This window comes from Fringilla coelebs (assembly GCF_963513975.1).
Source record: "Fringilla coelebs genome assembly, chromosome: 7".
Classification (NCBI taxonomy): Eukaryota; Metazoa; Chordata; class Aves; order Passeriformes; family Fringillidae; genus Fringilla; species Fringilla coelebs.
This window is the reverse complement of record NC_140035.1, coordinates 33,035,699-33,060,628: the sequence shown is the minus strand read 5'-3', so window position 1 is coordinate 33,060,628 and position 24,930 is coordinate 33,035,699. Positions and strand designations below refer to the sequence as shown.

Genomic DNA, 24,930 nt, shown 5'->3' with positions numbered 1-24,930 from the left:
ATTTAGGAGACCAAGACTAAAGACTTTACTGTGAACACTCTTGGAGAAAAGCTACTTTAATTGTGAACACAGTTTGCAACCTGAGCAAGAAAAGAAACCTATTTTGTATCAAAGCAAGGTCCTGCAAGAGCTCCTGATTTTACTTTTCAAATGTTCTGTTACCTATCTCAAATGTTTTTGTTGACAAGTTAAAGGTAAGTCTGCGATGCAACAAGGACCTTAAGAAATCATCCAGCCCCTTTTCCAAAAGACAATTCCCTTTTTGAAGTATGACCAATAAAAATGCATGTGATTTCTGACAATGTCATTACAAGCTGCTATTACAAAAAGCTACCACAGCCTGCCTACAACACTTTTTCTAGGGCTGCATTACCCACAGATATTCAATAACATTTTTAGACCCTTGATACTAATAAAAAAATCATTAAAATTTCCATGTCCCTGTATAAAAAGAAAAGCGTGACAAGCTTGGAATAATGCAACAATATTTACACTACAAATTGGGGAAAATGTCACCACAGTGAAGATAATGGAAAACAACGTGAAGAGGCTGTGCATTCATTGGCTCTGGAAATCAAAATAAGCCAGACAAAGAGAAACAAGGAAAGTTTGGGACAAAAACATGGACTGCATGAGCTCCACAGCAATCCTGTTGTGGATTACAGTTACACTCCAAGCACATTTCACTCCAAGCCCTAATTATAGCCTATGTAATAACCACAGGGCAATCACTCTGCCACACTCCCTACTTTTTATTTTTAAATAATCACAATAAATAATCACAAGTTCATTTGGTTGTGGATGTAACTTAGGCTCTTGCACAATGCATGAAGTGAAGACTCTGCCCTAATTTCTCTCCCAATCCCCTTGGAGCTGTATTATACATATAATGTATTATATGTATCATGTGATGCAACAGAAAAAAACCCCATAAAACCCAACAATATCTGAATTCTATTAGGACATCCAATCCCAGCCATAGCTGCATGACAGAGAATATTTTTGGCCAAGCAGGAGATGGGAATAATGTGAATAAAATAGCACTGTAGTGTATTTGCTAATACATGGTGCAGAGAGGAAGGTGAGGTCAGGTGCTAGAGATATTTATCATGATAGAGATATTTGGTCACCCAAAGGCAAGTCATGGATTTAGACTGACCCTGAGAAAAAAGAACTGGCAAGAATTTTGCCTGCTATATCCTAAGAAACATTGTTGATGGCTTCTCTTTTAACTTCCAGAGGAACACTAGTGCTTCATGAGGAACAAAATACTGATTAGGTAACACTGACCTACACAGTCACGTCACCTCCTTAGACAGAAATGCAAATTAATTGAAAAAAATAATTAGGCAAGCAGATTTTACCTGGAATCAGCAGTATTTCATAGAAAGCAGGTATCAAATTTTGGCAACCTCTAAACTCAATCTTTCTGACAAGTTAAAAAAAATTTTTTAAGCACATGTTCCCCAAGTATATAACTAGAACTTCAAGCGACACACCAACAGATCATCAGCTCACGGATTTGTTTCTTTGTAGAGACAAACCCATTTTATTAATGCTACTGCACATCATGCAATTCCCCTTGGAAAAGGCCCCAGCACACTCCTTCCCACTCCCCAGATCATTAGCAAATGCCAAGCTCCATTCCAAAAGAGTTTTAATTAGCAAGGCCATTCTACTCACATTAGTACTCCACATGAAAAACAGGAGATGTCAGCTTTTCAAGGAATAAGCCCACGTCAATCAGCTCCAAACAACATGACTTCTATTTATCATGTTTTCCACATACTACAAACAATTCCAAACCTGAGGAAAAGCACTACAGATGGCTGGGGTGAGGGAAAGGGGATGGATTTCAGGACTTGGCCCTTGCAGCAAAAGTAACTGTTCAAGTTCTAAGGAGCTGCTGGCAAGAGCTGGGCGGCAGCTCCTGGGAGAATGTCAATCCCAAAATACAACATAACCAACTCTGTTCTACAGAGGGCAGCAGCAAATTTCAGGACAGTGAGGTGGATACCAAAAATAGGTGAAATTAAATATAGTGTTTGAGGGAGATCTGAATGGACAGAAGGAATAAAGATACAGTAATGGGTAAGAAAGCTCAGTGCAGCTTTTTGACTCTCACAGGAATTCACCTACGTAACTTTTTATTCACCTGAATGATTTGGTTTACTCAGCTCACACTCTCTGGGGAAAAAAAAAAGTCCAGAAACAAGAGACAGTGAATATGCAACAATCTATGAATACCCACGTGTGTATAAATAAAATTAATCTAAAAAACAATAAGAGAATTACATTTTGAGTAGACTACAAAACCATCATGGCAACTATGAATTTATCAGATCTAAATGTTAGCCACTCAGGAGTTAAGTATGCAAACTTCAGGAGGAAAAAAAAATTTCTCTTTCAATTTGGCATCTACAAATTTGACTACAGAACTTGACTTCCAAAATTAGTGTATAACTCTAAGGATCCTTCCTGCTTATTTCTGCTTTCTTCTTTCATTTCTTTACTAGCCTTCCCTACTTGTTTTTTATTTTTTCATTTTGACCTACCAATCCATTCAGTTACATTTCTCTCATCTCCCTTAGATGTCCTTCAGTTCTTGCTGTACTTTTTTTAGCTCAAGATTTTATGTCACCTCAAATATTTCTTTTTCCCCTTCCTTCTTTAACTTAATTTACTCATTTTGACCACTGACTTTGTACCACTAGAAGCTCACAGCCAGCTTGCAACCCACTCCATCCCCTCAAAAAAATGAAGCCGGCAAAACCAGACAAGGGAACAATGCACTTTAAGCATAATGGCAGCAAAACATCTTTGTCACTTCAAATAGTCATTATTGAATTGAATATTCCTAATTTTGCATCACAGAAGTCCTAGCTTTTTATGACCAAGATACTTATAAACCCAGTAACCTGTCAGGCCTAATTATTAAATACTATTCCTCACTGTTAAAATTAAATTAAATGTATCAATTCATTCGCTCAGCGTTACAGCAACACAGCAAGAAATAAAATCCACACTTGTCATTACAAACCTGAACCTTCTTTTTGTGCTGCATTAGCAACAGGTGCTCCTAGAAATCAAAACACAGACACATGGACAAGATGAATAAGACATTGTGATCCATTTCATCTTCTAGACCACCAAAAACGTGCATGGAACACAGAGAGGGGCACGGAACACAGAGAAGGGCACGGAACCCAGAGAAGTGCCACCCTTCAGGCATTTCATCTTTATTGTGCTCCAAAGCACCTGATGACCTTGGTCCATGTCTGTACAGCTTTCTGCCTTTACAGGAAAGCCCTCTCACCTGTGTACCAGTCTGAGCTGCTCATTAGGTCATCGAGCCAACCTCTGGTCCATGACAGAAGGACACTGCAATGTGCCCTGACTGCAGACAACTTTGTTTTAAGTTAAGAATGTTGTACTCTCTACTCACCAAGAATTGCCTGCTCCTGGGTGAGCTCCTGGAAGCGCTCCCTCATGTTCTCCAGCTCCACAACAAGACGACGCTCAGATTCCTCTTTCAGGTTTAAGGCCTCTTCTAATGCAGCTTTTTCTGCAACGTAGCCTTCAATAATGCCTGGAAGCCAAGCCAGAATGCAAATAAAGCCACAGACAAACTCATCTACTGGGAAAAAGCAGCTTGAAAACATGACTAAACAGTTTTTGCCAAACAATGGAAGGTGAGATAAAAAGGAAGATGATGATTTATTTTTATACTGCAGCTAGGCTTTTAAAGTATCTTAAGGAATAAAATGTACTAGTTAATGTATTATAAGATTATCAAGATTTTATGAGGCTGACACATCATCAAGTGTCTCCAAATATGTAGGATTCAAATGGGGATCATTAAGCTTTGATGGCCTGGGATGAGCTTACAACACATCCTCTGCTAAGGGCTGATGTTTCAAGAAACAATCTCCAGAAAGTAAGATCAAATATTAGATTTAGAGCCCAAGAAATCCAGGAAACAGAAAGCACATTACAAATGTTGGGAGGAACAAGCTGTGAGTAAATGACACTGCAATCCATTTCTTACTCTCTGCCTTATGAAGCTCTAGTGCCAGCTGGTTCTTGGCCTCACTCTCCTCACTGAGGCTGTCCATCAGCTCCTGGTGCTGACTCACCACCTGGGCTGTCTCCCGATTGCGGCGGCTGAACTCCTCCTCAAACTGGGCATGGTTTTCATGCATCTTCTCCAGCTGCAAGTGAATGATTGTCCCAGCATCAGACCTCAGATGCATATGCAAGGTAATAGTACCAAAGGCATTTCAACAAAAATCTCAATTTTTAAATAACATTCATGCATTAAGGTCCAAGTTTTGAAGTTTCATTTCTGTACTAAGCTGACCTTGTCCAAAATCTCTGGACACTTTGGTGAAACCCTCTGCTTGCATACCAGTATTTTTACAAGTCTTGCTTAGGAACATAAGTTTCTTTACTGTGCATTAAAAGAAATACCTCCCTATTGGCTAAACTGCTTAGCTTGACACTTCCTGAGCCACTTGAAACTCAAAGCATCCTTACACTTAAATTCTTCAACAGATTCAGTCACATCTAATACACAGTGAAGTCCATATATCATCGGGTTTCCAAAGAACACCACCAGTAAGCAAAGTATGCTGGATCACAGCTGATGAGGGTCATCTAGAACCCAGCTTTGCCATGGCTTGGGCAAGAGCTTTAACCAGAAGTTAGCTATGTCTCAGTGGAAGCACCATCAGCACCTAAAAGGAAATTTATTCACCTCGCTCTAGGAGGGATTTTTGAAGATGGTGAATATACATTTCACACAAACACATCTCTGGGTTTCACAAAATACCCAATGAGTAGATTAATTTCAGACATGTTTTTCTCCTTCCCATCTTCTCTTCAATAAGGGACTTCCTTATCCAACAAACTAATTATTGTCACACTAAATTAAATCCTCAGATGTATACAGTGCTTGTGAATCTACCCCAGATGTACAGTTTAGACATTGCAAAAGTCAGTATGGAAATAGTGCATTCATAAAAGAACTTGAGTAAGTGCATTTCCTTTTGTCACAATTAAAGCAGCATGTAATTACAAGGATATTTGTTTGCTGCTATCTACATATTCCCCAAGCATTTTTGACATTAGACTGAGTGTTCCTGAATCTGCTTATCAGTGTTGAAAAGGCATTAGTGTGAAGTGTGATAAAACACTCTCAAAAAAACCTCCTGGTCTTCTGAAGTTACCAAATGAATTTAAAATCCCAGTTTAAATCTACTTAAGGTGACCAATCTATTGCCTTCCCACAAGATCTGTTAAAAGGTTAAATACACAGCCCTAAAACTGATTTCACATTTCCAGTGTTATACACAAAATCATGGAATGGTTTGGTTTGAAAGGGACCTTAAAGACCAGCTAGTTCCAAACCCCTGCCACGAGCAGGGACATCTCCCACCAGACTAGGTTGACTCTAGATCACTTTTAAAAGATTAAAAGCTTTACTTGTTTAGTTGACTCTGTAACCAGTTCCAGAAGTCTCTCCACTGCAGTGCGCAAACGATGACAAATTTTCAGTATCGCTTCTTCACTTTCACACGCCAATTCTGGCTTTGCAAAAACACTTTCACATAAGTATTGGCTCAACTCAGACACCTCATCAGTCCCTGGAGACAGCTGGTTGTGTTCTGTGAGGGTTTCATCAAGCAGCTCCTCTACTGAAAACAAGGAGGCTATTGGAAAACACGGAAAAGTGACAGCTAGCCACAAAACTGGTCACACAGAAAACTGACATCAGGCAGTGACAAGGCCCTGGACATGCACCACAAGATGAAAACTTGGACCCATCAACAACTCCATGTTGAAAAATCATGAGGGTTTTTCACAAGGTTTAGCAATCTTGTGCTATACATCAGGACCTAGAACTCTGCGTTCACCAAGTCCATCTTTCCTGCCCCATGACCTAGCCAAGCTTTTCTAACAACATCGTAGTAGTTGCACTGTTACAAGAATTAAACTGAGAGAACACTGGTAGACACTATCTTAAGTGTGAACCAGCTTTGAAAGCCAAACATTGCAAAAAGAGATAGTCTCTGATCTTCATCCATACAAAAGGATATGAAAAGGCAGTTTTCAAGAATATGAACTGACTACCTCCAGGTTTGCTAATTTGTACTCACCTTTTTCTAGGTGATGGTTTTCTTTGGCTTTGAAATACTGCATGAATCCCATTTCTTCCATAATACTCTGAGCTTCTTTAGAATCTCCAGAAGGCAGACTGTCATCAAGGCAAAGACCAATCTTGCTACAGATAAGGTCCTCAATAACTATTGTGGCCTTCACCACTTCCATAAGCAGTTTCAAAACGTGCTGATAAGATTCACGCAGTTTTTCCCTAGAACAAAAGCATATTGAACATTTGAAAAATTGCCCACACTTGATTTGAAAGACACTTTGAACCTGCTGTAAACCTGACAGTCTAAATGGCTATCTGCCATGTTTGGGCAGTTACCAGTGAAGATCACTAAGATGACTCACAAAAAACAGGTCATTTTTAAAGAGCTGGCACAGCTGATGCCTTCTGAAGGGCTGATCTAGGACAGAGGCTAGATGGAGTTAGAGAATAAAGCAGGGATTTATTAGGAGGCCTCAATGGATCCACCTTGGGCAGCACAAGAGCCCAGCCAGGGCTGCACCCAAGATGAATCAAAATGGTCACAAAATGCACAACCAGTCACGGGGTCTCTCACTTTTAGAAGTTCTCCTCCATTTGCATATTGGAGTTAATTGTCCAGTTGTAGCTATAATAATGAAGTCCCATCCTTCTTGTTTTTTTCTTTTCAGTACACATTGTTTATGCTCTTAGGCCTGAGATTTGGATCGTTTGTCCTTGGTCCCCAACTAGGAAAGGAATTGTTTTGTCTCCCTGCTCTGTACAGAGAGCTCACCATCCCTTAATATGCAGCTCAGAACTACACACTAAAGCAGCACAGAATCTGAAAAATATAAAAGCTAAACCCTGAGGCATCACAGCAAAACACCTTTGTCATCTCCACAGGTAGATCACACTACAGTCACAAGCATCTCAGCCTTCCATACCTATGGAAGCACCAGCAAGGAAGACACTACCACAGCAGGAGAAGCAAGGAGTCTTTTACTACAGTATCAGTGACATCAAAAAACTAGAGGGTGTTCTGGCAGACCTGACAACAAAAACACTATTTCTGTTTATGAAAATATTTTAGTTTTAAGATTAACACTAAGCCAGTTTCTGAAAGATGAGAGAGGAAATTCTTGAAGCTTATTCAACATGACAGCTTCTCTAATCCCCATGACATATCAAACCAATCCACTCCATCTGAAAGCCTCTTGGTCACAGAACCTTTCTCCATTTTTAAGATTTCTCCAAGATTAGAGACAGCAGAAACCCCCAAAACACCAAAGTCTTCATCATGCTGAAAGAAAAAGAGCAAGAAAAAAAACCCCAACTTGCTCTTAATGTTACAATAGGTTAATAATTTATAAAACCTCAAAATAATTTGCAAATAAAAGCAATATATCATCCTCCAACACTGCTATTTTGAGCTGGCTTACTTTTGCCTAGTTATTGACTTAAGAGAAGTGAGAAAACAAGCAAATAGAAAAGCAGCAAGCATTATGTAACCAAAGCTGAACAAACCTTTCCTCCTTGGACTGCTCAATATCAGACCTCAGCAAGGCCACCAAATTTCCTCCTTCTTGGTTTTCCCTGCCCCGCCACTGAAGGAGTGTCTCCAGTTCAGAGTTGGTCTCCCCTATTTCATGCTTTAAAGAGGCCACTTCCTTTTCCAGCTGTGGAAGTACAGTGACAACACAAAGTCAATTTCACCTAAACTTTGCTTTATAAACTCTACCTGAAAACCAGTTTCCAGAAAAGTTACTTCTCTCCTTATATTCATTTTTTCAGATGATACCTATACCAGATTAAAACACATGATTATACATAAATAAAAATACATATTTGTATGTGCACACCTACCCCCATCTCCAGATTTTGCTGCCAAACAAATTACTACCATTGTCAGAAACTCTGTCTCATCAGTAAACTAGCAAATAAGTCAAAATATCTATTTGGGAGAAAACTGCCAAGACAGAAAAGCATTCTGCTCCCATGCCAACATTCTCAATCCTCAGCAAGTCCTACAAGAAGAGCTTGAAAGAGTAAAGCATTCCCAGTCAGGAAATTCTTAGTGTTACTCTCTTTCCCCCTAGTCTAACACACCACAAGAATTAAACCTGCAGTCCTTCTATACACATTGAGGCAGAGAGCCCTGTGCTAAAACACAACCCCAAAAGCACACGTAAAATCTAGATTTAAAGTATTTTCTCCACACCTGGTTAATTATCGCTGCTCTTTCCTGCAGCTGGGCTGATAACACTTCTTGTTCCTTTTGGTGAGCAGCCTGTGCCTTCTCCCTCTCCTGAATCAACATCTGCTCCTTGTCATGTAGTGATGCCTTTTTTTCAGCTTCAAATTCTTCCTGCATAAATCACATACACTTGGATTTACTGAGAAAAGAAAAAAAAGTGCCCAACCACCACCACCTTACCCTCAAAAAAACACCTCAAACATCCCCTGTATTTTTAATGTGTGCTTTAAAAGTACACATTTTACCTCTCAAAATAACAAGCAGTAACTTACACATCAACACCTCCAAACCAACAAAATTATTCTGAAACTGTGATCAAAATCAAAAATAGTGTGGCCAGCAGAACCAGGGCAATGATTGTCCCTCTGTATTCAGCACTGATGAGGCACAACTTAACCTGTGAACACCGACACACTACACCTATTTTTTACATTGGCAAGTCAAGAAAATAGCTTTCCCCCATGGCAACAAATAAGACTACAGAGCAGAAGACCTGCAGTCACCTGAGCTGACATGGATCCTTTCAAGAAGGCTGAGCCAGTCTTTGCCCCATGCTCTAGCAGCTAGGAAGGTAAAAATGGGCTGACACAAAAGGGTAGGATGAGTTTCCTTGACCTAGAACATGGCATTTGTGGACAAAATCTCCAAAGCAGCCTGCTTGTTCTTCTCAGAAGCACTTAGAGAGTTAAGTCAGAGCACAGACAGCAATTCTGAATACCTCAAATCTGCTAGGGAGGCAGAGGGAAGAAACCAAGGGAACAGGCTGGCATGAAGACAACTGCATAAGCAGCACAGGGGAGTGGGAAGGGAAAGGCTCGCTGTAAAAACCTGTATCAGCCCACAACACAGCTCAGTCTGACACTGCAAGGAGATCCAGCCAGTCTCTTCTGGGACAAAACACTGGTTAGCAAGTACATGAGGCAAAAAACCCAACTGAATCCACAGACAGCTGCACCAGCAGGAGAATTAGCCCTAGAAAAGTCTCAACAGAAAGTGAAATTTCTGGTGTTGCAAATGCTAATTAAGGCAGCATAAGAGAAAAAAAGCAGGGATCATCTCTGGAGTTCCTGTATAACCCTCAGTCCAGTCCCAGCTTCTGTGGGCTCAAGGCTGGGGTTCAGCTGAGGACAGCAGAGCCAAATATACCTGCAGCAGCTTTTCAGGACACACTTGTGCCCTCTGTTTCAAAAGACAGCTGCACCAGCCAGAGAGAGGTCAAACACTGATCAGGACTACACAGAGGGCCAGAGGCAAGAAACATCTTGAAAATGCTTATCATGATAGCAAAGATTAACAACAAGAGTAACAACAAAGTATCCCACAGACAAAGAGTTCACTGCCATCACACACTTGGTAAAAGCTCAGAAAATACTGAATATTTTGCCATATACACACAGTATGTGCAGGAGGTGTGGGATGATAGAAGGGCACAGTCTCTGCAGACACTAAGAAGAAAAAGGCTCAAATGACAAACTGAACCTGTACACAAGGAATGCTGCTTAGAGCATGCTCCACTGATTGTTTTGGTTTTGGCTGAAGGACACTTCATATCCAGTTCAGGACTTGAAGACAGCCCTGTGGTAAAGACAATAGCTCACAGAACACTGCCTTACTTCCAATGCTGTTTTTCTAGTTCTAACATGGTGAAGCATGGGAGAGATCTCACTCAGACTCCATTTCAGAGGCTGAAGAACAAAAATCTTACACCAAATGCTCTCTTTTCAGTGAAACACACTCCCAGTGCTTACTCAGAAGAGCATTTTCACCAGAGCCTACCTTCAGCTGTGCAATCTGCTGTTCCAGGAGCAACTCTGACTGACACTTCAACAGCTCAATCTCCTCCTGGAACTGGAGCTGCTGCTTCAATTTTACCTCCTCAAATTGAGCCAGAAGAGCTGATCTCACAGATTTTACTTCAGAAGCTGATGCAGAAGCATACAGCTGCAGACAAGGAAGGAATATAAAATATTTCAGCCACAGTGTTAGAATTAAGGAAAAAAATGAAACCAAACCCATCAAGCTAAACCAAATTCAGAAGAGTACATTCACAATCCTCAAGGTCATACAGGGCTGCTATCACCATGCTGAGTATAGAAAAAAAGCAGTTGATAAAAATAGATAAGCAACCAGGCATTAGGTATCAAGTATCTCTTGTATTCATGAGACCATCAGAGGTCAGACTAACAAAGTATCCCTGACTTACTCTTTCCAACAGACACTTCCCTAAAAGAAATTTAAAAAAATAAAGAGGAAAGAGAGGGAGAGAAACACAGGGAGAGCATATTTTGTTAAGATGTGATTTTCCTTTCTCAAATGGGAGCAAGCATACACATCTCTAATTAATGCAATTATCCTGGGATACAGTAGTGAAAGGTTTGAGAGATTTTTGGTCATCTAGGGGCTTTTTTCCTACTGTTTTCTCTAAGAGGAGTCACCAGAATACAAATCCTGTTTCTAGGATGATGTGTTTGAAGACTGAATCACTTATAGAACCTCCCAGGAAACTAAGGAAACTTCCTCCCCAGGTAATCTATTCTTCTACAAGTGATTTAAGAGTTATTTGGAACATTACCAAATTTTCAAACTAGTAAGTGAAAAAGCAAAAGTTAGTATTATTTTAATTGTGTTCTGTGGTTCTAGCTGGATAAATCTCATTTTGTTTGTGACTTTTCCTACTATATGAGTGTAATATAACACCAGTGACTGCTTGCATCTGCACAAGTCAGATTGTGTCCTCTTCTTGTTAGCACTACTAAAAAAATTCAAAAACCATCTACATGTACAGCCTCATTTCTAAGCTTAATAAAACTGAATTTACTTTATGATAAAACATGGATTGTTTTGGGTTTAGGTATTAGCAGCATTCTGACCTCTTGCTCTCGTTCATGCTGTGCTTTTAGTTTCCCCAGTTCTTCTGCCAGCTCCCTGGAGTACTGTTCCTTATGTTTCCTAATATCTGCCTCATGAAGATCCTGGAGCTCTTGGAGTGCTTTCCTGTGCTTTTCCTCCATCTGCAACACTTCCTCACGTAACAGATCCAGAGCCAGACGTTTTTCTTCCTCCAGCAACTGCCTTTGATTTCGAAGAGCTGTGTTCAGATCATCCTGTGTAAGCAGTAATTAAAAAAAGGGGAGAGAAAAAAAGAAGTACAATTATCTTTGCAGCCCATTTGTCAAGCACATGTCCTGCTGTATCAAAGCTTTTAAAATAAACAGGAACAATATTGTTTCACGAAGGATGAGCATACATATATATACATACTCTCTAACACATTTAAATGGGTTTATTTTTCTTATCCAGCAAAAGTTTTCTAAATCCTTACTTATTTGGAAGGATCTTTAGATTCCTAGGGATGTGGCTTAACCTCCAGAATTGCATTTACTTTGGTCTAATCACTTTCTGAAGAACTACACAATAGCTCTACCAGGGAGAGAAGGTCTGAGCCACAAAATGGAGACCCTCCAATCTTAAACACATTAGAAGATATATCTCATTTGTGCCTTTTCCACAAATTATATAGAAAATTCATCATACTGAGCATTTGGGGCAGGAAGCAATAGATGAATCTAATTTTCAGCTGGTTTCCTGTTTCAGTTCATAATATGGCCCCAGACAATGTGTCAGTGCTGGCACAAAGAGGTTGTGAAAATATCCCCTGAGAACAAAGGAAAAGGTGATCCCACACAATGTGTCATGAAATTTCACCTCCTTTGCCAGGTTTTCTTTCTGACTCACCTTATGAGCTTCTTCTGCTTCAAGAGCCATGGTTTTAAGCTTTTCCATATTAACAGTAGCTAGCTCAATTTTTAAGTTATTCTGGGAAAGCTGAAGTTCTTCAGCATGCTTCAATTTCAGCATCTCAATCTCCTGCAGCAGTTGTGCCTGATGGATTTTATCCTGCTCTTGGAGCTGCTCCCTGTGCTGCAGCTGTAGCTTCTCCAGAGCCCTACAGTGTTCATCTCTTATAGCCTGAATTTCAGATAGGTAGGAAGACTCCAAGGAATCCAGATTTGATAAGTGTTTAATCTCCAGCTCATCGATTTGGGCCTGATGCTTTGTCTGTAGTTCAGCAACACAACTTTCCAGCTGAATCTGCTGTTTACTTTCCAGTGTAGATTTAAGTGTCTCAATTTCAGCTTGGTGTTTTGCCTGCAAATCAGCTGTCAAAGACAAAATCTGCTGCTTATGCTTCTCCTCTAACTGCTGACTTTGGAGTTCCAGCTCATCCACATGCTTTTCTTTCAGCTTTTGGAGAAGAATCTCTTGCTCAGTTGTGAATTTCTGAGTCATATCTTTGTGCTCCTCCATAAACCTGTATTATTTCCAAGAAAATAAGAGACTATTGTCAAAAAAGTCACTTTTTTTTTTAAATAATTGAGCTAAAAAATAATAACCCAAGGAAAATAGACCTCACTTAGCCTCTACAAGTTTTACTTGATGCTTCAAATACAGAACTAAATTCAAAGCAAGCCACAACGATGATTTCATAGCCACATAATTAAAGGTTTCTGCAATGTCACTTGGGAGTATCTGGTTATTACTACAGAAACTGGCACCCCTATTAACTTAAAAATACAGAGAAATGTATTTGAGAAGTACTGCCATGACAGTATCTCATGGTGTATACATTGCTACGTCTCAAAATGTTGTCTGCAAATAAATGAACTGTCATAACAAACACTTCTAAAAATATCTGGTGAAGACAGACATAAAACCACTGTGGAGGTCTATGTGGGACACTTGGGGGCTCTCCTCCAAACTCAGCTGGGTTCTGCTTAAAGCTTGATGCAGAAGAATTGGTATCTGATGTACTGCCCTTTACTGCAATCAGTAACTGCAGTAATTTTGCATGCAGACACCAATAACTAAAAAAACCCCAGTTAACTAAAAGTTAAGTTGCTGCTTTCAGTGCTTTCTTACAGTCATTATTTCTCCAGTCTTGTTTTGTGAAGACATTTTTGGGGAGGGAAGAAGGGATAAATTGGAAGCAATGCATGCAAATGCCAACAAGTGATTGTTCACTTCCTTTAATTCACTTGTAACAACAGGTGTAGAAAGGGGAAGAAAAACAGGAGTTCCAGGCATCTAACCAGAACTAAAGAATACCAGAGGAGGCCCCATCAACCTCAGCATTCAATGCTTAACACAATCCTCATTCACCAGGAAAAGCTTGTTGACATTCATTGCAATTGTTCAAAGACACTTAGAGAATTTTTCCACTTATATGCCCTATCAGACTTCTCTTTGAAGGCTTTGATATGATTTCCAGCTGTGTTGTACTCTTAGCAGGCAACACTTGACTACAGTTTATTTGCCAGACTAGATGAAATGCCTTTACACAAAGCAAAAGCGACAGCAGGTCACAACAGACAGCATTGCTTTGCATGTGTAAGTCAGACAGTGCCATCCAGTGACTACCTTGTACTATCATCTATTCAGTCTAAAATACAAAGCAACTCTAACACAATGAATGAACTTCTAAGGGAAGCTTACTTGTTTTGTGCTTCCAGGAGTTTCAGTGCACATTCTTCCTGCAGGCAGAGTGTGGCCTTTTCCATTTCTTTTGCCATGAGGGTTTTGGCTGCCTCCAGGTCAGCTTCATATTGCTGCTGAGCTTTCTGTACAGCCTGAGCACCTGCAAGGCTGTCCTCCAGCTGCTGCAAGTTGTTTTGCTGCTCCTTCACCAGCTTCTCCAGCTCCAGAATTTTGGCAGCTTGGTGATCTTGAAGCTGAATCATTTCAGCTTCACGGAGTTCAAACTGTTTTTGTAAGTTCTGCTTCTCAGATTCTGCTCTGGTTTGCAGTTCTGTGTGCAATAGTGATAACTTCTCTTCTGCTAGGATTCTCTGGGCCTCACTTTCACATTGCCATTTCTTCTCCTTTTCTTTGTACATAGTCTCTATTTTCTGGACTTCTTCTCTTAATTCCTTTTTGTGATCCTCAGCAATTTTACATTTTACCTGTGAAGAAAATGATTTAAAAGAAAAAAGAATAAACGACCAAAACCAAACTGAAGTGTGTGAACACTCTCAGGCATTTAAGGTCTTGAAAAGGTTAAATTCTTGTAGTGAAGTAACCCTTCCTAATGAAAGTAAGGCTGAAATGACCATTTATAAACTGACATGGATTAAATTCAATGCATTTTGAAGAATTAATTTGGGTTATGAAGAAAAGAAAAAATTAAGGCAGAATTCTAGAATTAATATGGTACTCTGTGTTGATTTCTCTTGAGGTCACTTATCTTCTTTTCAGGAGTTCAATTTACACAGCTATGGGTATCTTAGGTGTTTATATTAGGCATGAATAAAAACCCCTTTTAAACTTCTCCTTTTAAAAGCCACATAAAAAGCATATGGCACAAAAACAGAAGCCAAAGCAGCAAATGACTGCTCCATGACAGAAGGCCAAAAAAGACTCTCTGGCTTTCTCCAACAGTTTTGAGCCTGCAAAAGAGTACACATATCCATGGCTCTTTAAAAAGGGTGGAAAGGAGGACTCGAATAAGAGCTTCACCCATCTAATTCTCGTAAGCATTCAAATATGCAACAATTGAAGCAATGAATTCACTTTTATTCCAAGTTTATCCTCAGCTGGAACAGCTGATTTAACATCTAAGAGTGGCAGTACCGTGTATGACTGTCTCAGCCCTCAGACTTTGAGGTGCAAGAGTCACCCCAACACAGAAGTGTACTCCAACATTTGTGTCTACCCAGGCAAGGCCATTCAAAGCTTTAGCTGATTTCCCCAAACCAGGAACTTTTAAATTCAATTGCTGCTTCTCCCTCCCTTGGCCTTCCCACCAGGCTAGAGCTTACCCAACTCTACACAAAACAGTTCTGTAGTACAAATTACCTTTTCCATTTCTTCTTTCAGATGCTTTTCATTTTGCTCAGAAAAATCTTTTTGTTTTATAAGCTCTTCCTTTAAATGCCTTATTTCCTCAGAGAGCTCTGCAATGTGCTGTTTCTCAGAGCTGGAGAGAGCAAGCTTGGCTTTGTGCTCTTCCTCCAGCACAGACACTCGCTCAGCCACCTCCACCTCAACCTGACGTGCTACATCTTGAACACTCTGGAGACACAGTTTGGTGATTTCTGGAAAAAAAAAAAAAACACAAAAGAAAAATCCAAGCCACACAATGAAATGACATGCTGGAATTTATTTTAACAGCTCCCATTGATGCATAGAAATAAAGCTGAATGTTTTTGGCTGTGCAATTTATCAGTAGCCAAGCTAAATACAGGACAAGGAGAACCCCTTAGCTGGATGATTTTATACTCTGTTCCATTTTATCAGCACCTTGGGAATTTACCAGTATTAACACACAGAATAGTCATAAAACCTGTGGCAGGACCTCCCTCCTTATCTGCAGCAGCCAGAGGAGCAGACTTTCTTTCTGGGCAATGTAATGACAGATTTATGGAAGTTTTATCTCCTCTTTTGCACATCATATTTACACAAGGCATTTCCCCAGAAGTCAGATGGGACAAATCTCTAGGCATTCTAATTTAAGCAGTTTTGAAATCCTCTCAAATATTTAAAAAAAAAAAAATAGAAGATAAGAAATAAAAGTGCAAATTAAAAAAGCTCCACTAATCCCTTTAACCAACATACAGTGGAATACAACTATAACCATGTGTGTTAAATTAGCTAAGTTATGTACTGTTAGTCCAAATGTTTCTAAGAGAGTGCCCTTCTAGGCATCAAAAATGGAAACCTGATCAACTCCTTTTAGGAACTGCTCAACAGTTCTAGTAGTTTTTACTACAGAATAAACCACTTCAGGTCACCACATCTTCAGAAGTGCTCAATGAAAGGCAGTAACATCTGTTAAATGTTCCCCAGAGTTTAGGGTACACTAATAAGTTGAAAACTTCCTCAGATAAGCCTGTTTAAAGAAAAATATATGCCACACAAGCAGCTTACTGTTTCCCTTCCCAGTCTGTCAGGCCATCCTACCTTTAGACTGTTCTTCTGAAAGTTGTGCATGGAGCTGCTCAAGTTCTAAACCATGCTTTCTTTTCAAGGCCTCAATTTCTGTTGCATATTTTTCTGACAGATCCATCTTCATTTTCATCAGGTCCTCTTTATACTGAAGTGCAAGGGAAGTTCTCAAGGAATCCAATTCACGCCTGTGTTGTTCTGTAAGTTGCAGCTGCAAACAGGCAAGTTCTTCCTACAGAAATATAGGGTTAGGAAGAGATCTTTAGCTTCTAAGAAACCATGGTGAGAATCTTTCAATAAGAGAAAGCAAAATTCTTTTTCCAAACTCTTAGTCAACTTGACTAAGTTGAGCAAAAATATTGAGATCTTCAGTTACAGCAAGGTGCATGAATATAGAGGCATAAATGTAAGAGGGGCCAATTAGCATCTTGGCTTGAAGAGAACAAGGACAGGAACAATTACTAACAGCATGATAAAAAAGAGAAACACCACAAATTCTGCCCTGGCATAGAAGAACTGCTAAGTTCCTTACCCAGCACAGGATAACCCAAACAGCACATAAAATTACAGAGCACTGTTACAGCTGCTCTACTCTACAGCCTCTCTGAGCCTGAGAGCTATTTAAAGTTGGTAATTCACAACATTCTTGTCAAAAATAATTAAGCTCTACTAAACACCTACAATTAATTTTCTCTTTGCAAGAGCTAGGAATCACATATCAATTTTTATACAGGTCATGTAAAGAACAGTAGAACTTTTAATATAGCAAAAATCCTACCTGCTGTTGTTCAATTTGTTGGTTTAGCTGATCAAGTGCAACACTTCTCTCTTTCTCAGCAGTCTCTTCAAAAAGTGTGACAGAAGACCTGAGAAAAGGGTTTAAAAGTTTAAGATAGTGATGTGTCCATCATGAATCAAGTTAAATTTACTTGAGTTATAGTGTAGTACTGAAAGCAGGCAAAGAGCAACTGTCAACAACCGCTCAAGACTGGGCCATCACCTAATGCTCAATCCCAATAGGTTTAGATGCTAATATCATCTTTTATGCCAAAGAAAAATAAAATGGAAGCATGCTGTCACAAAATGAAAGGAAAAGGAACAGATCACCTGATGTCCCCTGCTTGATCTTGCCTCATTTCCAACTCTCGCAGTGAATAGTCTGTCAGCTCTTGCTGCCTCTGATGCAACAAAGTCAATTCTCTTTTGTAGTTTTCTTCAGCAACAATTAACTTGTTTTCAAAATTAAGTCTCATTTGTTCCAATTCAGCTTCGTGCTCCCTGTTTCTCTGCTGACACTGCTGTTCAAACTCCTGTTTTAAACACTCTATTTCTTCTACCTGTGATGCTCGAGCCAGGAGCTGCTCTTTTAGCTCTGGAACAGAGGCAAAGCCAACACAAGCACTAAGAACACATCTCTTTAGGCTAAGTCATTCTGTGAAGATCAGATTTAGTTGCCAAGCATCAGTGGTTTAGGAATGGCATTGTGCCATTAATATTTCTACTAAAACCACCAATGCCACTCCCTTCTCAATGGGAGTCACAAAAGGCAGAGATCACAGGTTGAGGTAGGATGCATTTACTGGAAAGAGCAGTGAGACAGGAAAAATGAACTTCTGACAGACAAAAATTCCTTCCTCAGAAGACATTCTCAGTTACACAACATTCAGAGAAACCATCCTCATGCTAATCAAAATCACCAGCACAGTTGTTTTCTTGCAGTCCAGGACTAGGCTAGTAAGAAGCAGAGTCCTGCACTGTTGCTTAATCTTCACACCTCCTTGCTGCTGCAGCACCCAGAAGCAATAAATTATTCAAGAACATTTAATTTGCTCCAGGCAAAACTATCTAAACAAAGCCAAATTGAGCATAAACTGTGCAGAAAACCAAAAATCACAGGAAGGAAAATAAAATGATATTTTAATGATGGTTTGCTACCCATTGTGTGCTCAGAGGCTGAACTGACTGGATTAAAAGAATCAACCAATTAGACAGGAATGCAATAAAAAGCAGCCACCAAGGCTGGTTCAGCAAGCTACCCTCCTTCCAGAGAGTGAGAAGTGCATCCTTTTCATTAGCCCTCTGGGAGCTTTCTTCCCCACCTCCTGTATTAAAGTAGCAGTAACATTTAGGAAAATTAAAAGGTAGGTAAAAAGGGAAAAAAATCTCAAGAGACATAGGCTTTCCCAATAGCTCAAGTTTCCAAATAATTCAAGTTAGTTAAATCCTGAAAGAATCAACTGAACAGGGAAATACATTTCAAGAAGGAACTTTGAGAAGTTCCTTGAAAAGAAACAACTTGTCCAGACAAAAGCTGTTGCTTATGTTACACAAGAGAAACTTAAGTTGATGGAAACAGAGGATGCCATCCAGGAGCAACACAACTGATTGTCACAATGTGGTTTTGTGTAGCAAACCAGAAAATGCATGAACAAGTGCTCACAATGAAAAGGTCAACAGAAGGAGTAAGAGAAGAAATAAGTGCTCAAGGCCAGGTTGAATGGGGTTGGATAGCGGAAGGTGTCCCTGCCCATGGCAGGGGTTGGAATGAGATGATCTTTAAGGTCCCTTCCGACCCAAACCACTCCATGATTCTGTAGAGTAAGCCCATGGTTCAAGCCTGCTTGCAAAGGGAGAAGTGCCAGGCACAGGGACCAGAGGAATCAAGTGACAAGCAGGGACAAGTAACACCACCAATGTGATAGGCAAGGCAAGTCTAATCTGACATAGGTTTTGCCTAACCAGCAAAGTCTACTAGCACAAAATTAACCCAAAGAAGTGTTTCATTGTTTTGAACTGGCATGTCATTCTTACACCAGAGCAGCAATGCCATCATGCAGCTGCTATGGTTTGAATCCTACCATCAACCCAAATGCATGGTCAAATCAGCCCTCAAATGAAGAGCAGAAGAGTAAAACAAAACACCTTTAAGATCTCACACACCAAAAGAGATCCTCACCTGGACTGTGGGCCTGCATTCTGGACTCACCACCTTCATGAAAGATGAAAACAGAAAGGGTCCAAAGAATGGGATTGTGAGTGGTTAGAAACATAGAAAAACATGTGAAATGTTAAGGATTAGGGCCATAGAGAAGAATTCTAGCAAATACTATGAAATGCTATGTACTATAATTCTGTAATACCAACGCAAAAATATGAAATAGTCAAGGTAAAGCCTGCCTAAGAGAAAAAATTACTTATTTAGTCTATGATCAAACCAAACAAAACCCTAATCCACTTGAAAAGCTATGTACAGTTATATTATTCAGAAAATCTGAAAAAGTATTTAAAGTATGTTATATGTGCCTTCTGTTCTAACTACCCCAGCAGAATTCAAGAACCTCATGTTAACAGTCCCAACACAAGAACACCATCAGCCATGGTCTCTAGGTTTTCTTTTTCCCCAAAAGTTCTTCAGTGTGTTATACATCTGTGCACACACATCTAAGACATGTTACAATTAATTTCAAAAGCGTATGCCATCTCCAACCACCACACTGCAAAACTGGCTGTTTTATTTAATACATCTGGCCCTTGAAACAGAAATAGGAGCATGTTATTGCACTGACCAGCATCTTCTCCAGTTTTTCATTACATGATACTTAATTTGGTATTTTAATGATAAACCTTTAGTTTTCACCAAATATTTTTATAGTGTGCAGAAATGGAGTGGGAAAGGAAATAAAAAGCACAGGAATAAGCTTTTCCCCACAGTCACACCATGGTTTTTGACACTGCAGAACCTGTCATCTGATACTAACTCACCTCAACCTAGAGGCCAATCACTGGGTGACAACCCACTGACACTGTGGCCTTCCTGGGTGTTTCTGGTTAAACAGCTAAAAGCATTTTGTATCAATAATGTGTCCTTCTGTATGAAGAAGAGGCAAAAAATAAAATAAAATGTGTCAGTTATGAACATACCACTTAGCTCCTGTCGATTCGCTCGGGTACTGTCAAGCTGAGACCAAAGCTGCCTGATTTCTTCTTGTGACTGAACCTTGAGTTGCTCATGCTTGACCTGAAGCTGGTCCAGCTACCAAAAAAAACATGTTAAAACCACAAAAAACACCCCAGCACAACTTGTTAAACGATTTTGTTCTCAGGGCTTATTTTACACCCAAGAGACACTTCTGTCAGAACTAGGTGGAAACAGTGACAACACCACTCTCAGCTCCTGACAGTATCAGATACCCAGTAGCAGCATCTTGCAACTCTTACACCCACTCCTCTGAGAGGGAAGAACTGGTTCCTGATGCCATAAGTATCTTCACTGGCAAAAAAGTAAGGCATTAGCCAAAAAAATCCCCAAAATGTGAGAACCATAAAACTGGGAATATAAATATGGATGAAGAGATGGCACCAAATGGCACAAAGGCAGCTGCATTTCAAAGGTTTTCAACTCCTATGGAAACTCCCAGAGTGTTTACCTGCATAATGCATTTTGCTTTTTCAGTAACATCCCTAAACACAAACAGTCACCCAAATGATATGTACATGATCTAGTTTTTGTAACATAAAGAGAAATCAACTACTCTAAACTGCTAAAGAAATGTAACTTACCTCCTTCTGAAGATCCTGCTCTTTTTCTTGGCTTTTCATTTTTATGTCTTCTAGGAGTTGATTATGTTCAGCCTGCAGCTGTTCTTGTAATCTTGTGATGGCTAACTGGTGTTGCCTCTCCAATTCTATACATTTCACTAAAATTAAAAAGTAGTTCTGTTACTCCCTCATCCCGGTTTATGAATAACCTGTACAACTTCTGTACAACAAAAATAGAAATGTATTGTCTGTAGCTTAAGCACTAGCTTTCAAGAAATCACAGAAATGCTTGAACAGTAAAGTATTTGCAAGTCAAACATTTTCATGCACTGCTTCGTTGTTCTCTGCACCCCACACTGTTAGTTAGCTAAGAGACAACCACTTGTTCCATCAAGCCTTAACTATCCACAAGCCAAATGCAAGTTTTTGTTAGAAAAAGCTTCTACTAATATTAACCACAGTTTTGATTAACTCAGCAACTGTCAGAACAGGTTTTCAGATGGGAGCAAAACAGCACCTCCCTTTAATATTCACCTTGCATCTCATACTCTGTGGAAGTTGAAATGTAACAATGCTATCCAGGTTTTAAACCATTTTTCATTTACAATCTTGTCTAGACAGTCTCATGCCACCAGTTTTTAAATAAGGTTACATAAATACAGCTTGTATTTGCTTCTACACATGTTGTAAAATCACTTAGCTATGTCTCTGTTCAATAAAACAGCTGCCTCCCAGAGCATGATACTTACTTTTAGACTGTACATTCTCAACAGAAAGAAGGCCCAGCTCTGCTCTGACTTTTTCCAGATCCATTTCCAGAGATTTCTGCAGTGCAATCATCTCAGCCTGATGTTTTTCACACAGCTCTTCACACACATTTTGTAAATGTCTATCAGACTCTAATTCCCAGTCTCTTTTGAGGGTCTAAGAGAGTAAAACATGCATTATATTAAAGCAAACACATTTAGTAAATTAATAATTTTTTTTCTCCATTTACTTGTCCTTAACAATAAATCTGTAGCAGATCTGGGACTTGTACCAGCTCTTGTTTTCTGAAAGGAGCTTTATCTTTTTCTTGTACAAAGAACAGAATTTGTACCTCTAATGCCTGGACATGTGTCTCTTCCATTTCCAATTCTATTTTCTTTCTCTGGTCAGCTGTAAAATAAAATACTTATTAATAAATTTACATAAAATAGTATTTAATGGTAGATAGAAATATGGATGAGATTACAATTTTCAACATCAAACTCAGGACTTAAATGGGCAGGCATAGAGCAGAGTAAGATTCTGGGTTCTAGACACACCTGCTGTTATGTTGTATCCCACTAGTTCACTTTCATTTTAGAAAACAAGCATTCTAGAACTTACAGCTGCAAAGACAACTCAGAAAGTAAAGTTCCATTTAACTAGTAAAGCCTGCTTAATTCTACAGAGAACATGATACTAATATGAAAAACAACCCTAAAGATAAAAATGAACATTGATATCATTTTAACATTCCACTGCACACCACTATGAGCACAGAATCTCCAGAAAGACAGGAGTAGCACGCAGCAGCAGCAGGTAGGAAACTTCAAAATTTCTTCTACAAATGTCTAGGAAAAAAGACTGCAAGACAGATGCCACCATCTGCTCAGTTATCACTGACACCAACAGATTCTTCCTTTGCAGTTCCTCCCTGATTAATTCCAGCTTTTTGTTTGGCCCCTTTTTGATTTGCAGGAACCCTGTAAATGCCTATTAGCCACATTGCCTTGACTTATTTATAATTAATAGTTTATAATATGAACACAAGGAAAAACTTCTTTACTGCGAGGGTGACAGAGCCCCACAACAGGCAGCCCAGAGAGACTGTGCAGCCTTTTGATCTGAAGATATTCAAAACATGCCTGGACACAATCCTGTGCAAATTGTTCTGGGTGAATCTGCTTTAGTAGGGGGGTTGATGTTCTCCAGAGAGCCCTTCCACCCCAACCAGCCTGTGAGTCTGTCAGCTTCTTCAGAGAGGTGCTGCAAGATTCACCTGTCTCCAGAAATTCCTCAAACTCTGCCATACAGGTCAAAAATGTTCTGACCTGCAAATAGGGAAACTTCCCAAACAATGCCAAGAGCATCAGCAGCAGTACTATGAGGTGCAACTGCCTTCTTGCTTATGCCAAAATACAGCCTTATATGAAGTGCAGCTCCAAGGACACCGAGCTACAGGTTCTCACTGAGCCTTTCAGCCCCTTCCCAACTCCTTCCTAACACTGACAGGGTAAGTCAGGAAGCACTCACATATCTTCTCAGAAAGATAACAGAGTGCTGACTTAGGGCAAGAAAAACCCTGACAAAACCTAAGGGATAAGAGCTCTTCTCTGCACTGAACAAGCTCTTTAAGAGAACTTGGTCAAAAGCCTCCTGAAATAGAGTAGTTCAGTTTAGCACTAATTTACAGATGAAGAACAATTAACCTTAGGTCTGCACAGCTTCATTTTCATATATAAAACAGGCACTCCTGTACATGGCACTCTTGCCCATCTTAGAGGTAACACCAGCTGTCATTCACAGGCCAGCTCTGCATCAAGACAGGAACCTGTGCAGGAAGAAAATACTTATTCCTCAGTTTTAATACCTAGCTCTTGCTGATACTTGGACTTAAGGTCTTCTTTTTCCTTCAGACACTGTTCTCTGATCCTCTCCCACTCCAGCTGGTGGCGGCTCTGCAGAATGGCGACCTCCTGAGCACGCTTGTCATTGAGCATCTCCCGCAGCTCCATGAGGGCAGTCTCCTTCTCTTTCCTCAAGTTGGACTGTGTAAGCTCCAGCTGAGAGGTGTGCATATTGTTTAAGGTCAGGCGTAAAGCTTCCAGTTCAAGGCTGTGCAGTGTCTGCAGTGGAGTAGAACAGGGTTTCTCCCTCCCCTCTAATGAAATGTCCTCGCTTTTTCATCACCAGTTTCAGTTTTGACTGTTAAACACATCTAAGTTTTGCCTTTCTGTACTTGGAGATGGTTTTTTCGTGGCAAGGACCCTAAAATAAGCTGCTATAATGATATTTGAATGTTTTCAGTGCAATGTAAAAGGCTTTCCTTACCTGCCTCCTAATTTCCTACAAAATATCCTCTATCTGTCCACTTCCTCACATCAAAGCAGAACACAAGCTCACCCCAGCCCTTCACTGTCTATTGAAAGAATTCCTTATGTTTGCTCTTGGTTATAATTTGTTAACAAAGTAAAGTTCTAAGCGATACTGGAAAAGGAGAAATAAAACTCACCACTTCTCAATTCTTAAGTGAACTAACCATTGTCACAACAGGTTGTAATCTGACCTAACACTAGACATTTTTTTCCATTTCCACTTCGTATTTAGTGGAAATGTTCAAAAACCCAGGAAATAGAAAGAAGTAAAAGTCATGTTTTCATACGTCAGCTTAACAAGAAAGCATTCCTAATTATTAATAGTGAATGATTAAAAAGTAGGAGGGGTTTATATCCTTTATAAAATTAATTTGTTAAACTTGCCAAGACAAAAAGTTACAAAGCTGTTTTTTCTCTCTCAAAATCATCAATTTAAACATTCAGTTTTCTTCAGAATGAACATTAAAATAGAACTAATGTTAAAATATATATTAAATATATAAAATATAATATAGTTCTGAAGAACTCCTCTAAAATATATCTACCACCACCCACCAAGAGAACACTCCTTTTCCTTTGGTTGCAGCACCATGTGAAAGAGCATGTGTGACACCCACAAAAATTAAGGAGAAGGCTCCTTGATTTCTGTGTATGCTGGAGATCATCAAGTCAGCTCAGAACCATTTTAATCACGGTGTGATTTCCCTGGTTTTACCTGGGATTGGAGCTGAGCCTGCTCCAGCTCTGCTCTGTGTGTGGCTGCCATTTGCTGCTGGAGTTCATCTAAAAGGTGCCTCTGTTCCTCCTTCAGCTCAGCACGGAGCTTCTCCATTTCCTCTGAGTGTTTAGCAGCCAGCTCCGAGATTTCCCGGTCGTGCTCCCGTTCATGAACCTGCAGAGAATGCTCTATTGAAAAGCTTTCTTCAAAATATGATTGTTTA

At 39.7% G+C, this 24,930-nt stretch overlaps 1 protein-coding gene across 15 annotated transcripts in view; it reads right to left on the bottom strand.

Moving 5' to 3' along the window:
- Positions 1-24,930, bottom strand: part of PCNT (pericentrin) — a 69,428-nt gene that overhangs the window by 30,181 nt on the left and 14,317 nt on the right. For 8 of the 15 annotated variants that reach the window (XM_084208838.1, XM_084208850.1, XM_084208845.1 and 5 more), the window contains 22 exons: positions 24,705-24,881; positions 23,485-23,740; positions 21,967-22,025; positions 21,617-21,791; positions 20,889-21,025; positions 20,250-20,361; positions 19,285-19,317; positions 17,436-17,700; positions 17,107-17,194; positions 16,344-16,560; positions 15,240-15,478; positions 13,881-14,347; positions 12,123-12,699; positions 11,258-11,491; positions 10,164-10,328; positions 8,352-8,498; positions 7,658-7,809; positions 6,159-6,373; positions 5,485-5,711; positions 4,049-4,211; positions 3,446-3,589; positions 3,041-3,079 (listed from right to left, as the gene is read on the bottom strand). In XM_084208838.1, coding sequence (XP_084064964.1) covers positions 3,041-3,079; positions 3,446-3,589; positions 4,049-4,211; positions 5,485-5,711; positions 6,159-6,373; positions 7,658-7,809; positions 8,352-8,498; positions 10,164-10,328; positions 11,258-11,491; positions 12,123-12,699; positions 13,881-14,347; positions 15,240-15,478; positions 16,344-16,560; positions 17,107-17,194; positions 17,436-17,700; positions 19,285-19,317; positions 20,250-20,361; positions 20,889-21,025; positions 21,617-21,791; positions 21,967-22,025; positions 23,485-23,740; positions 24,705-24,881 — 4,288 coding nt within the window. The remainder of the gene's footprint in view (positions 1-3,040; positions 3,080-3,445; positions 3,590-4,048; positions 4,212-5,484; positions 5,712-6,158; positions 6,374-7,657; positions 7,810-8,351; positions 8,499-10,163; positions 10,329-11,257; positions 11,492-12,122; positions 12,700-13,880; positions 14,348-15,239; positions 15,479-16,343; positions 16,561-17,106; positions 17,195-17,435; positions 17,701-19,284; positions 19,318-20,249; positions 20,362-20,888; positions 21,026-21,616; positions 21,792-21,966; positions 22,026-23,484; positions 23,741-24,704; positions 24,882-24,930) is intronic. The other 7 variants (XM_084208851.1, XM_084208843.1, XM_084208846.1 and 4 more) reach the window with 6 other exon arrangements.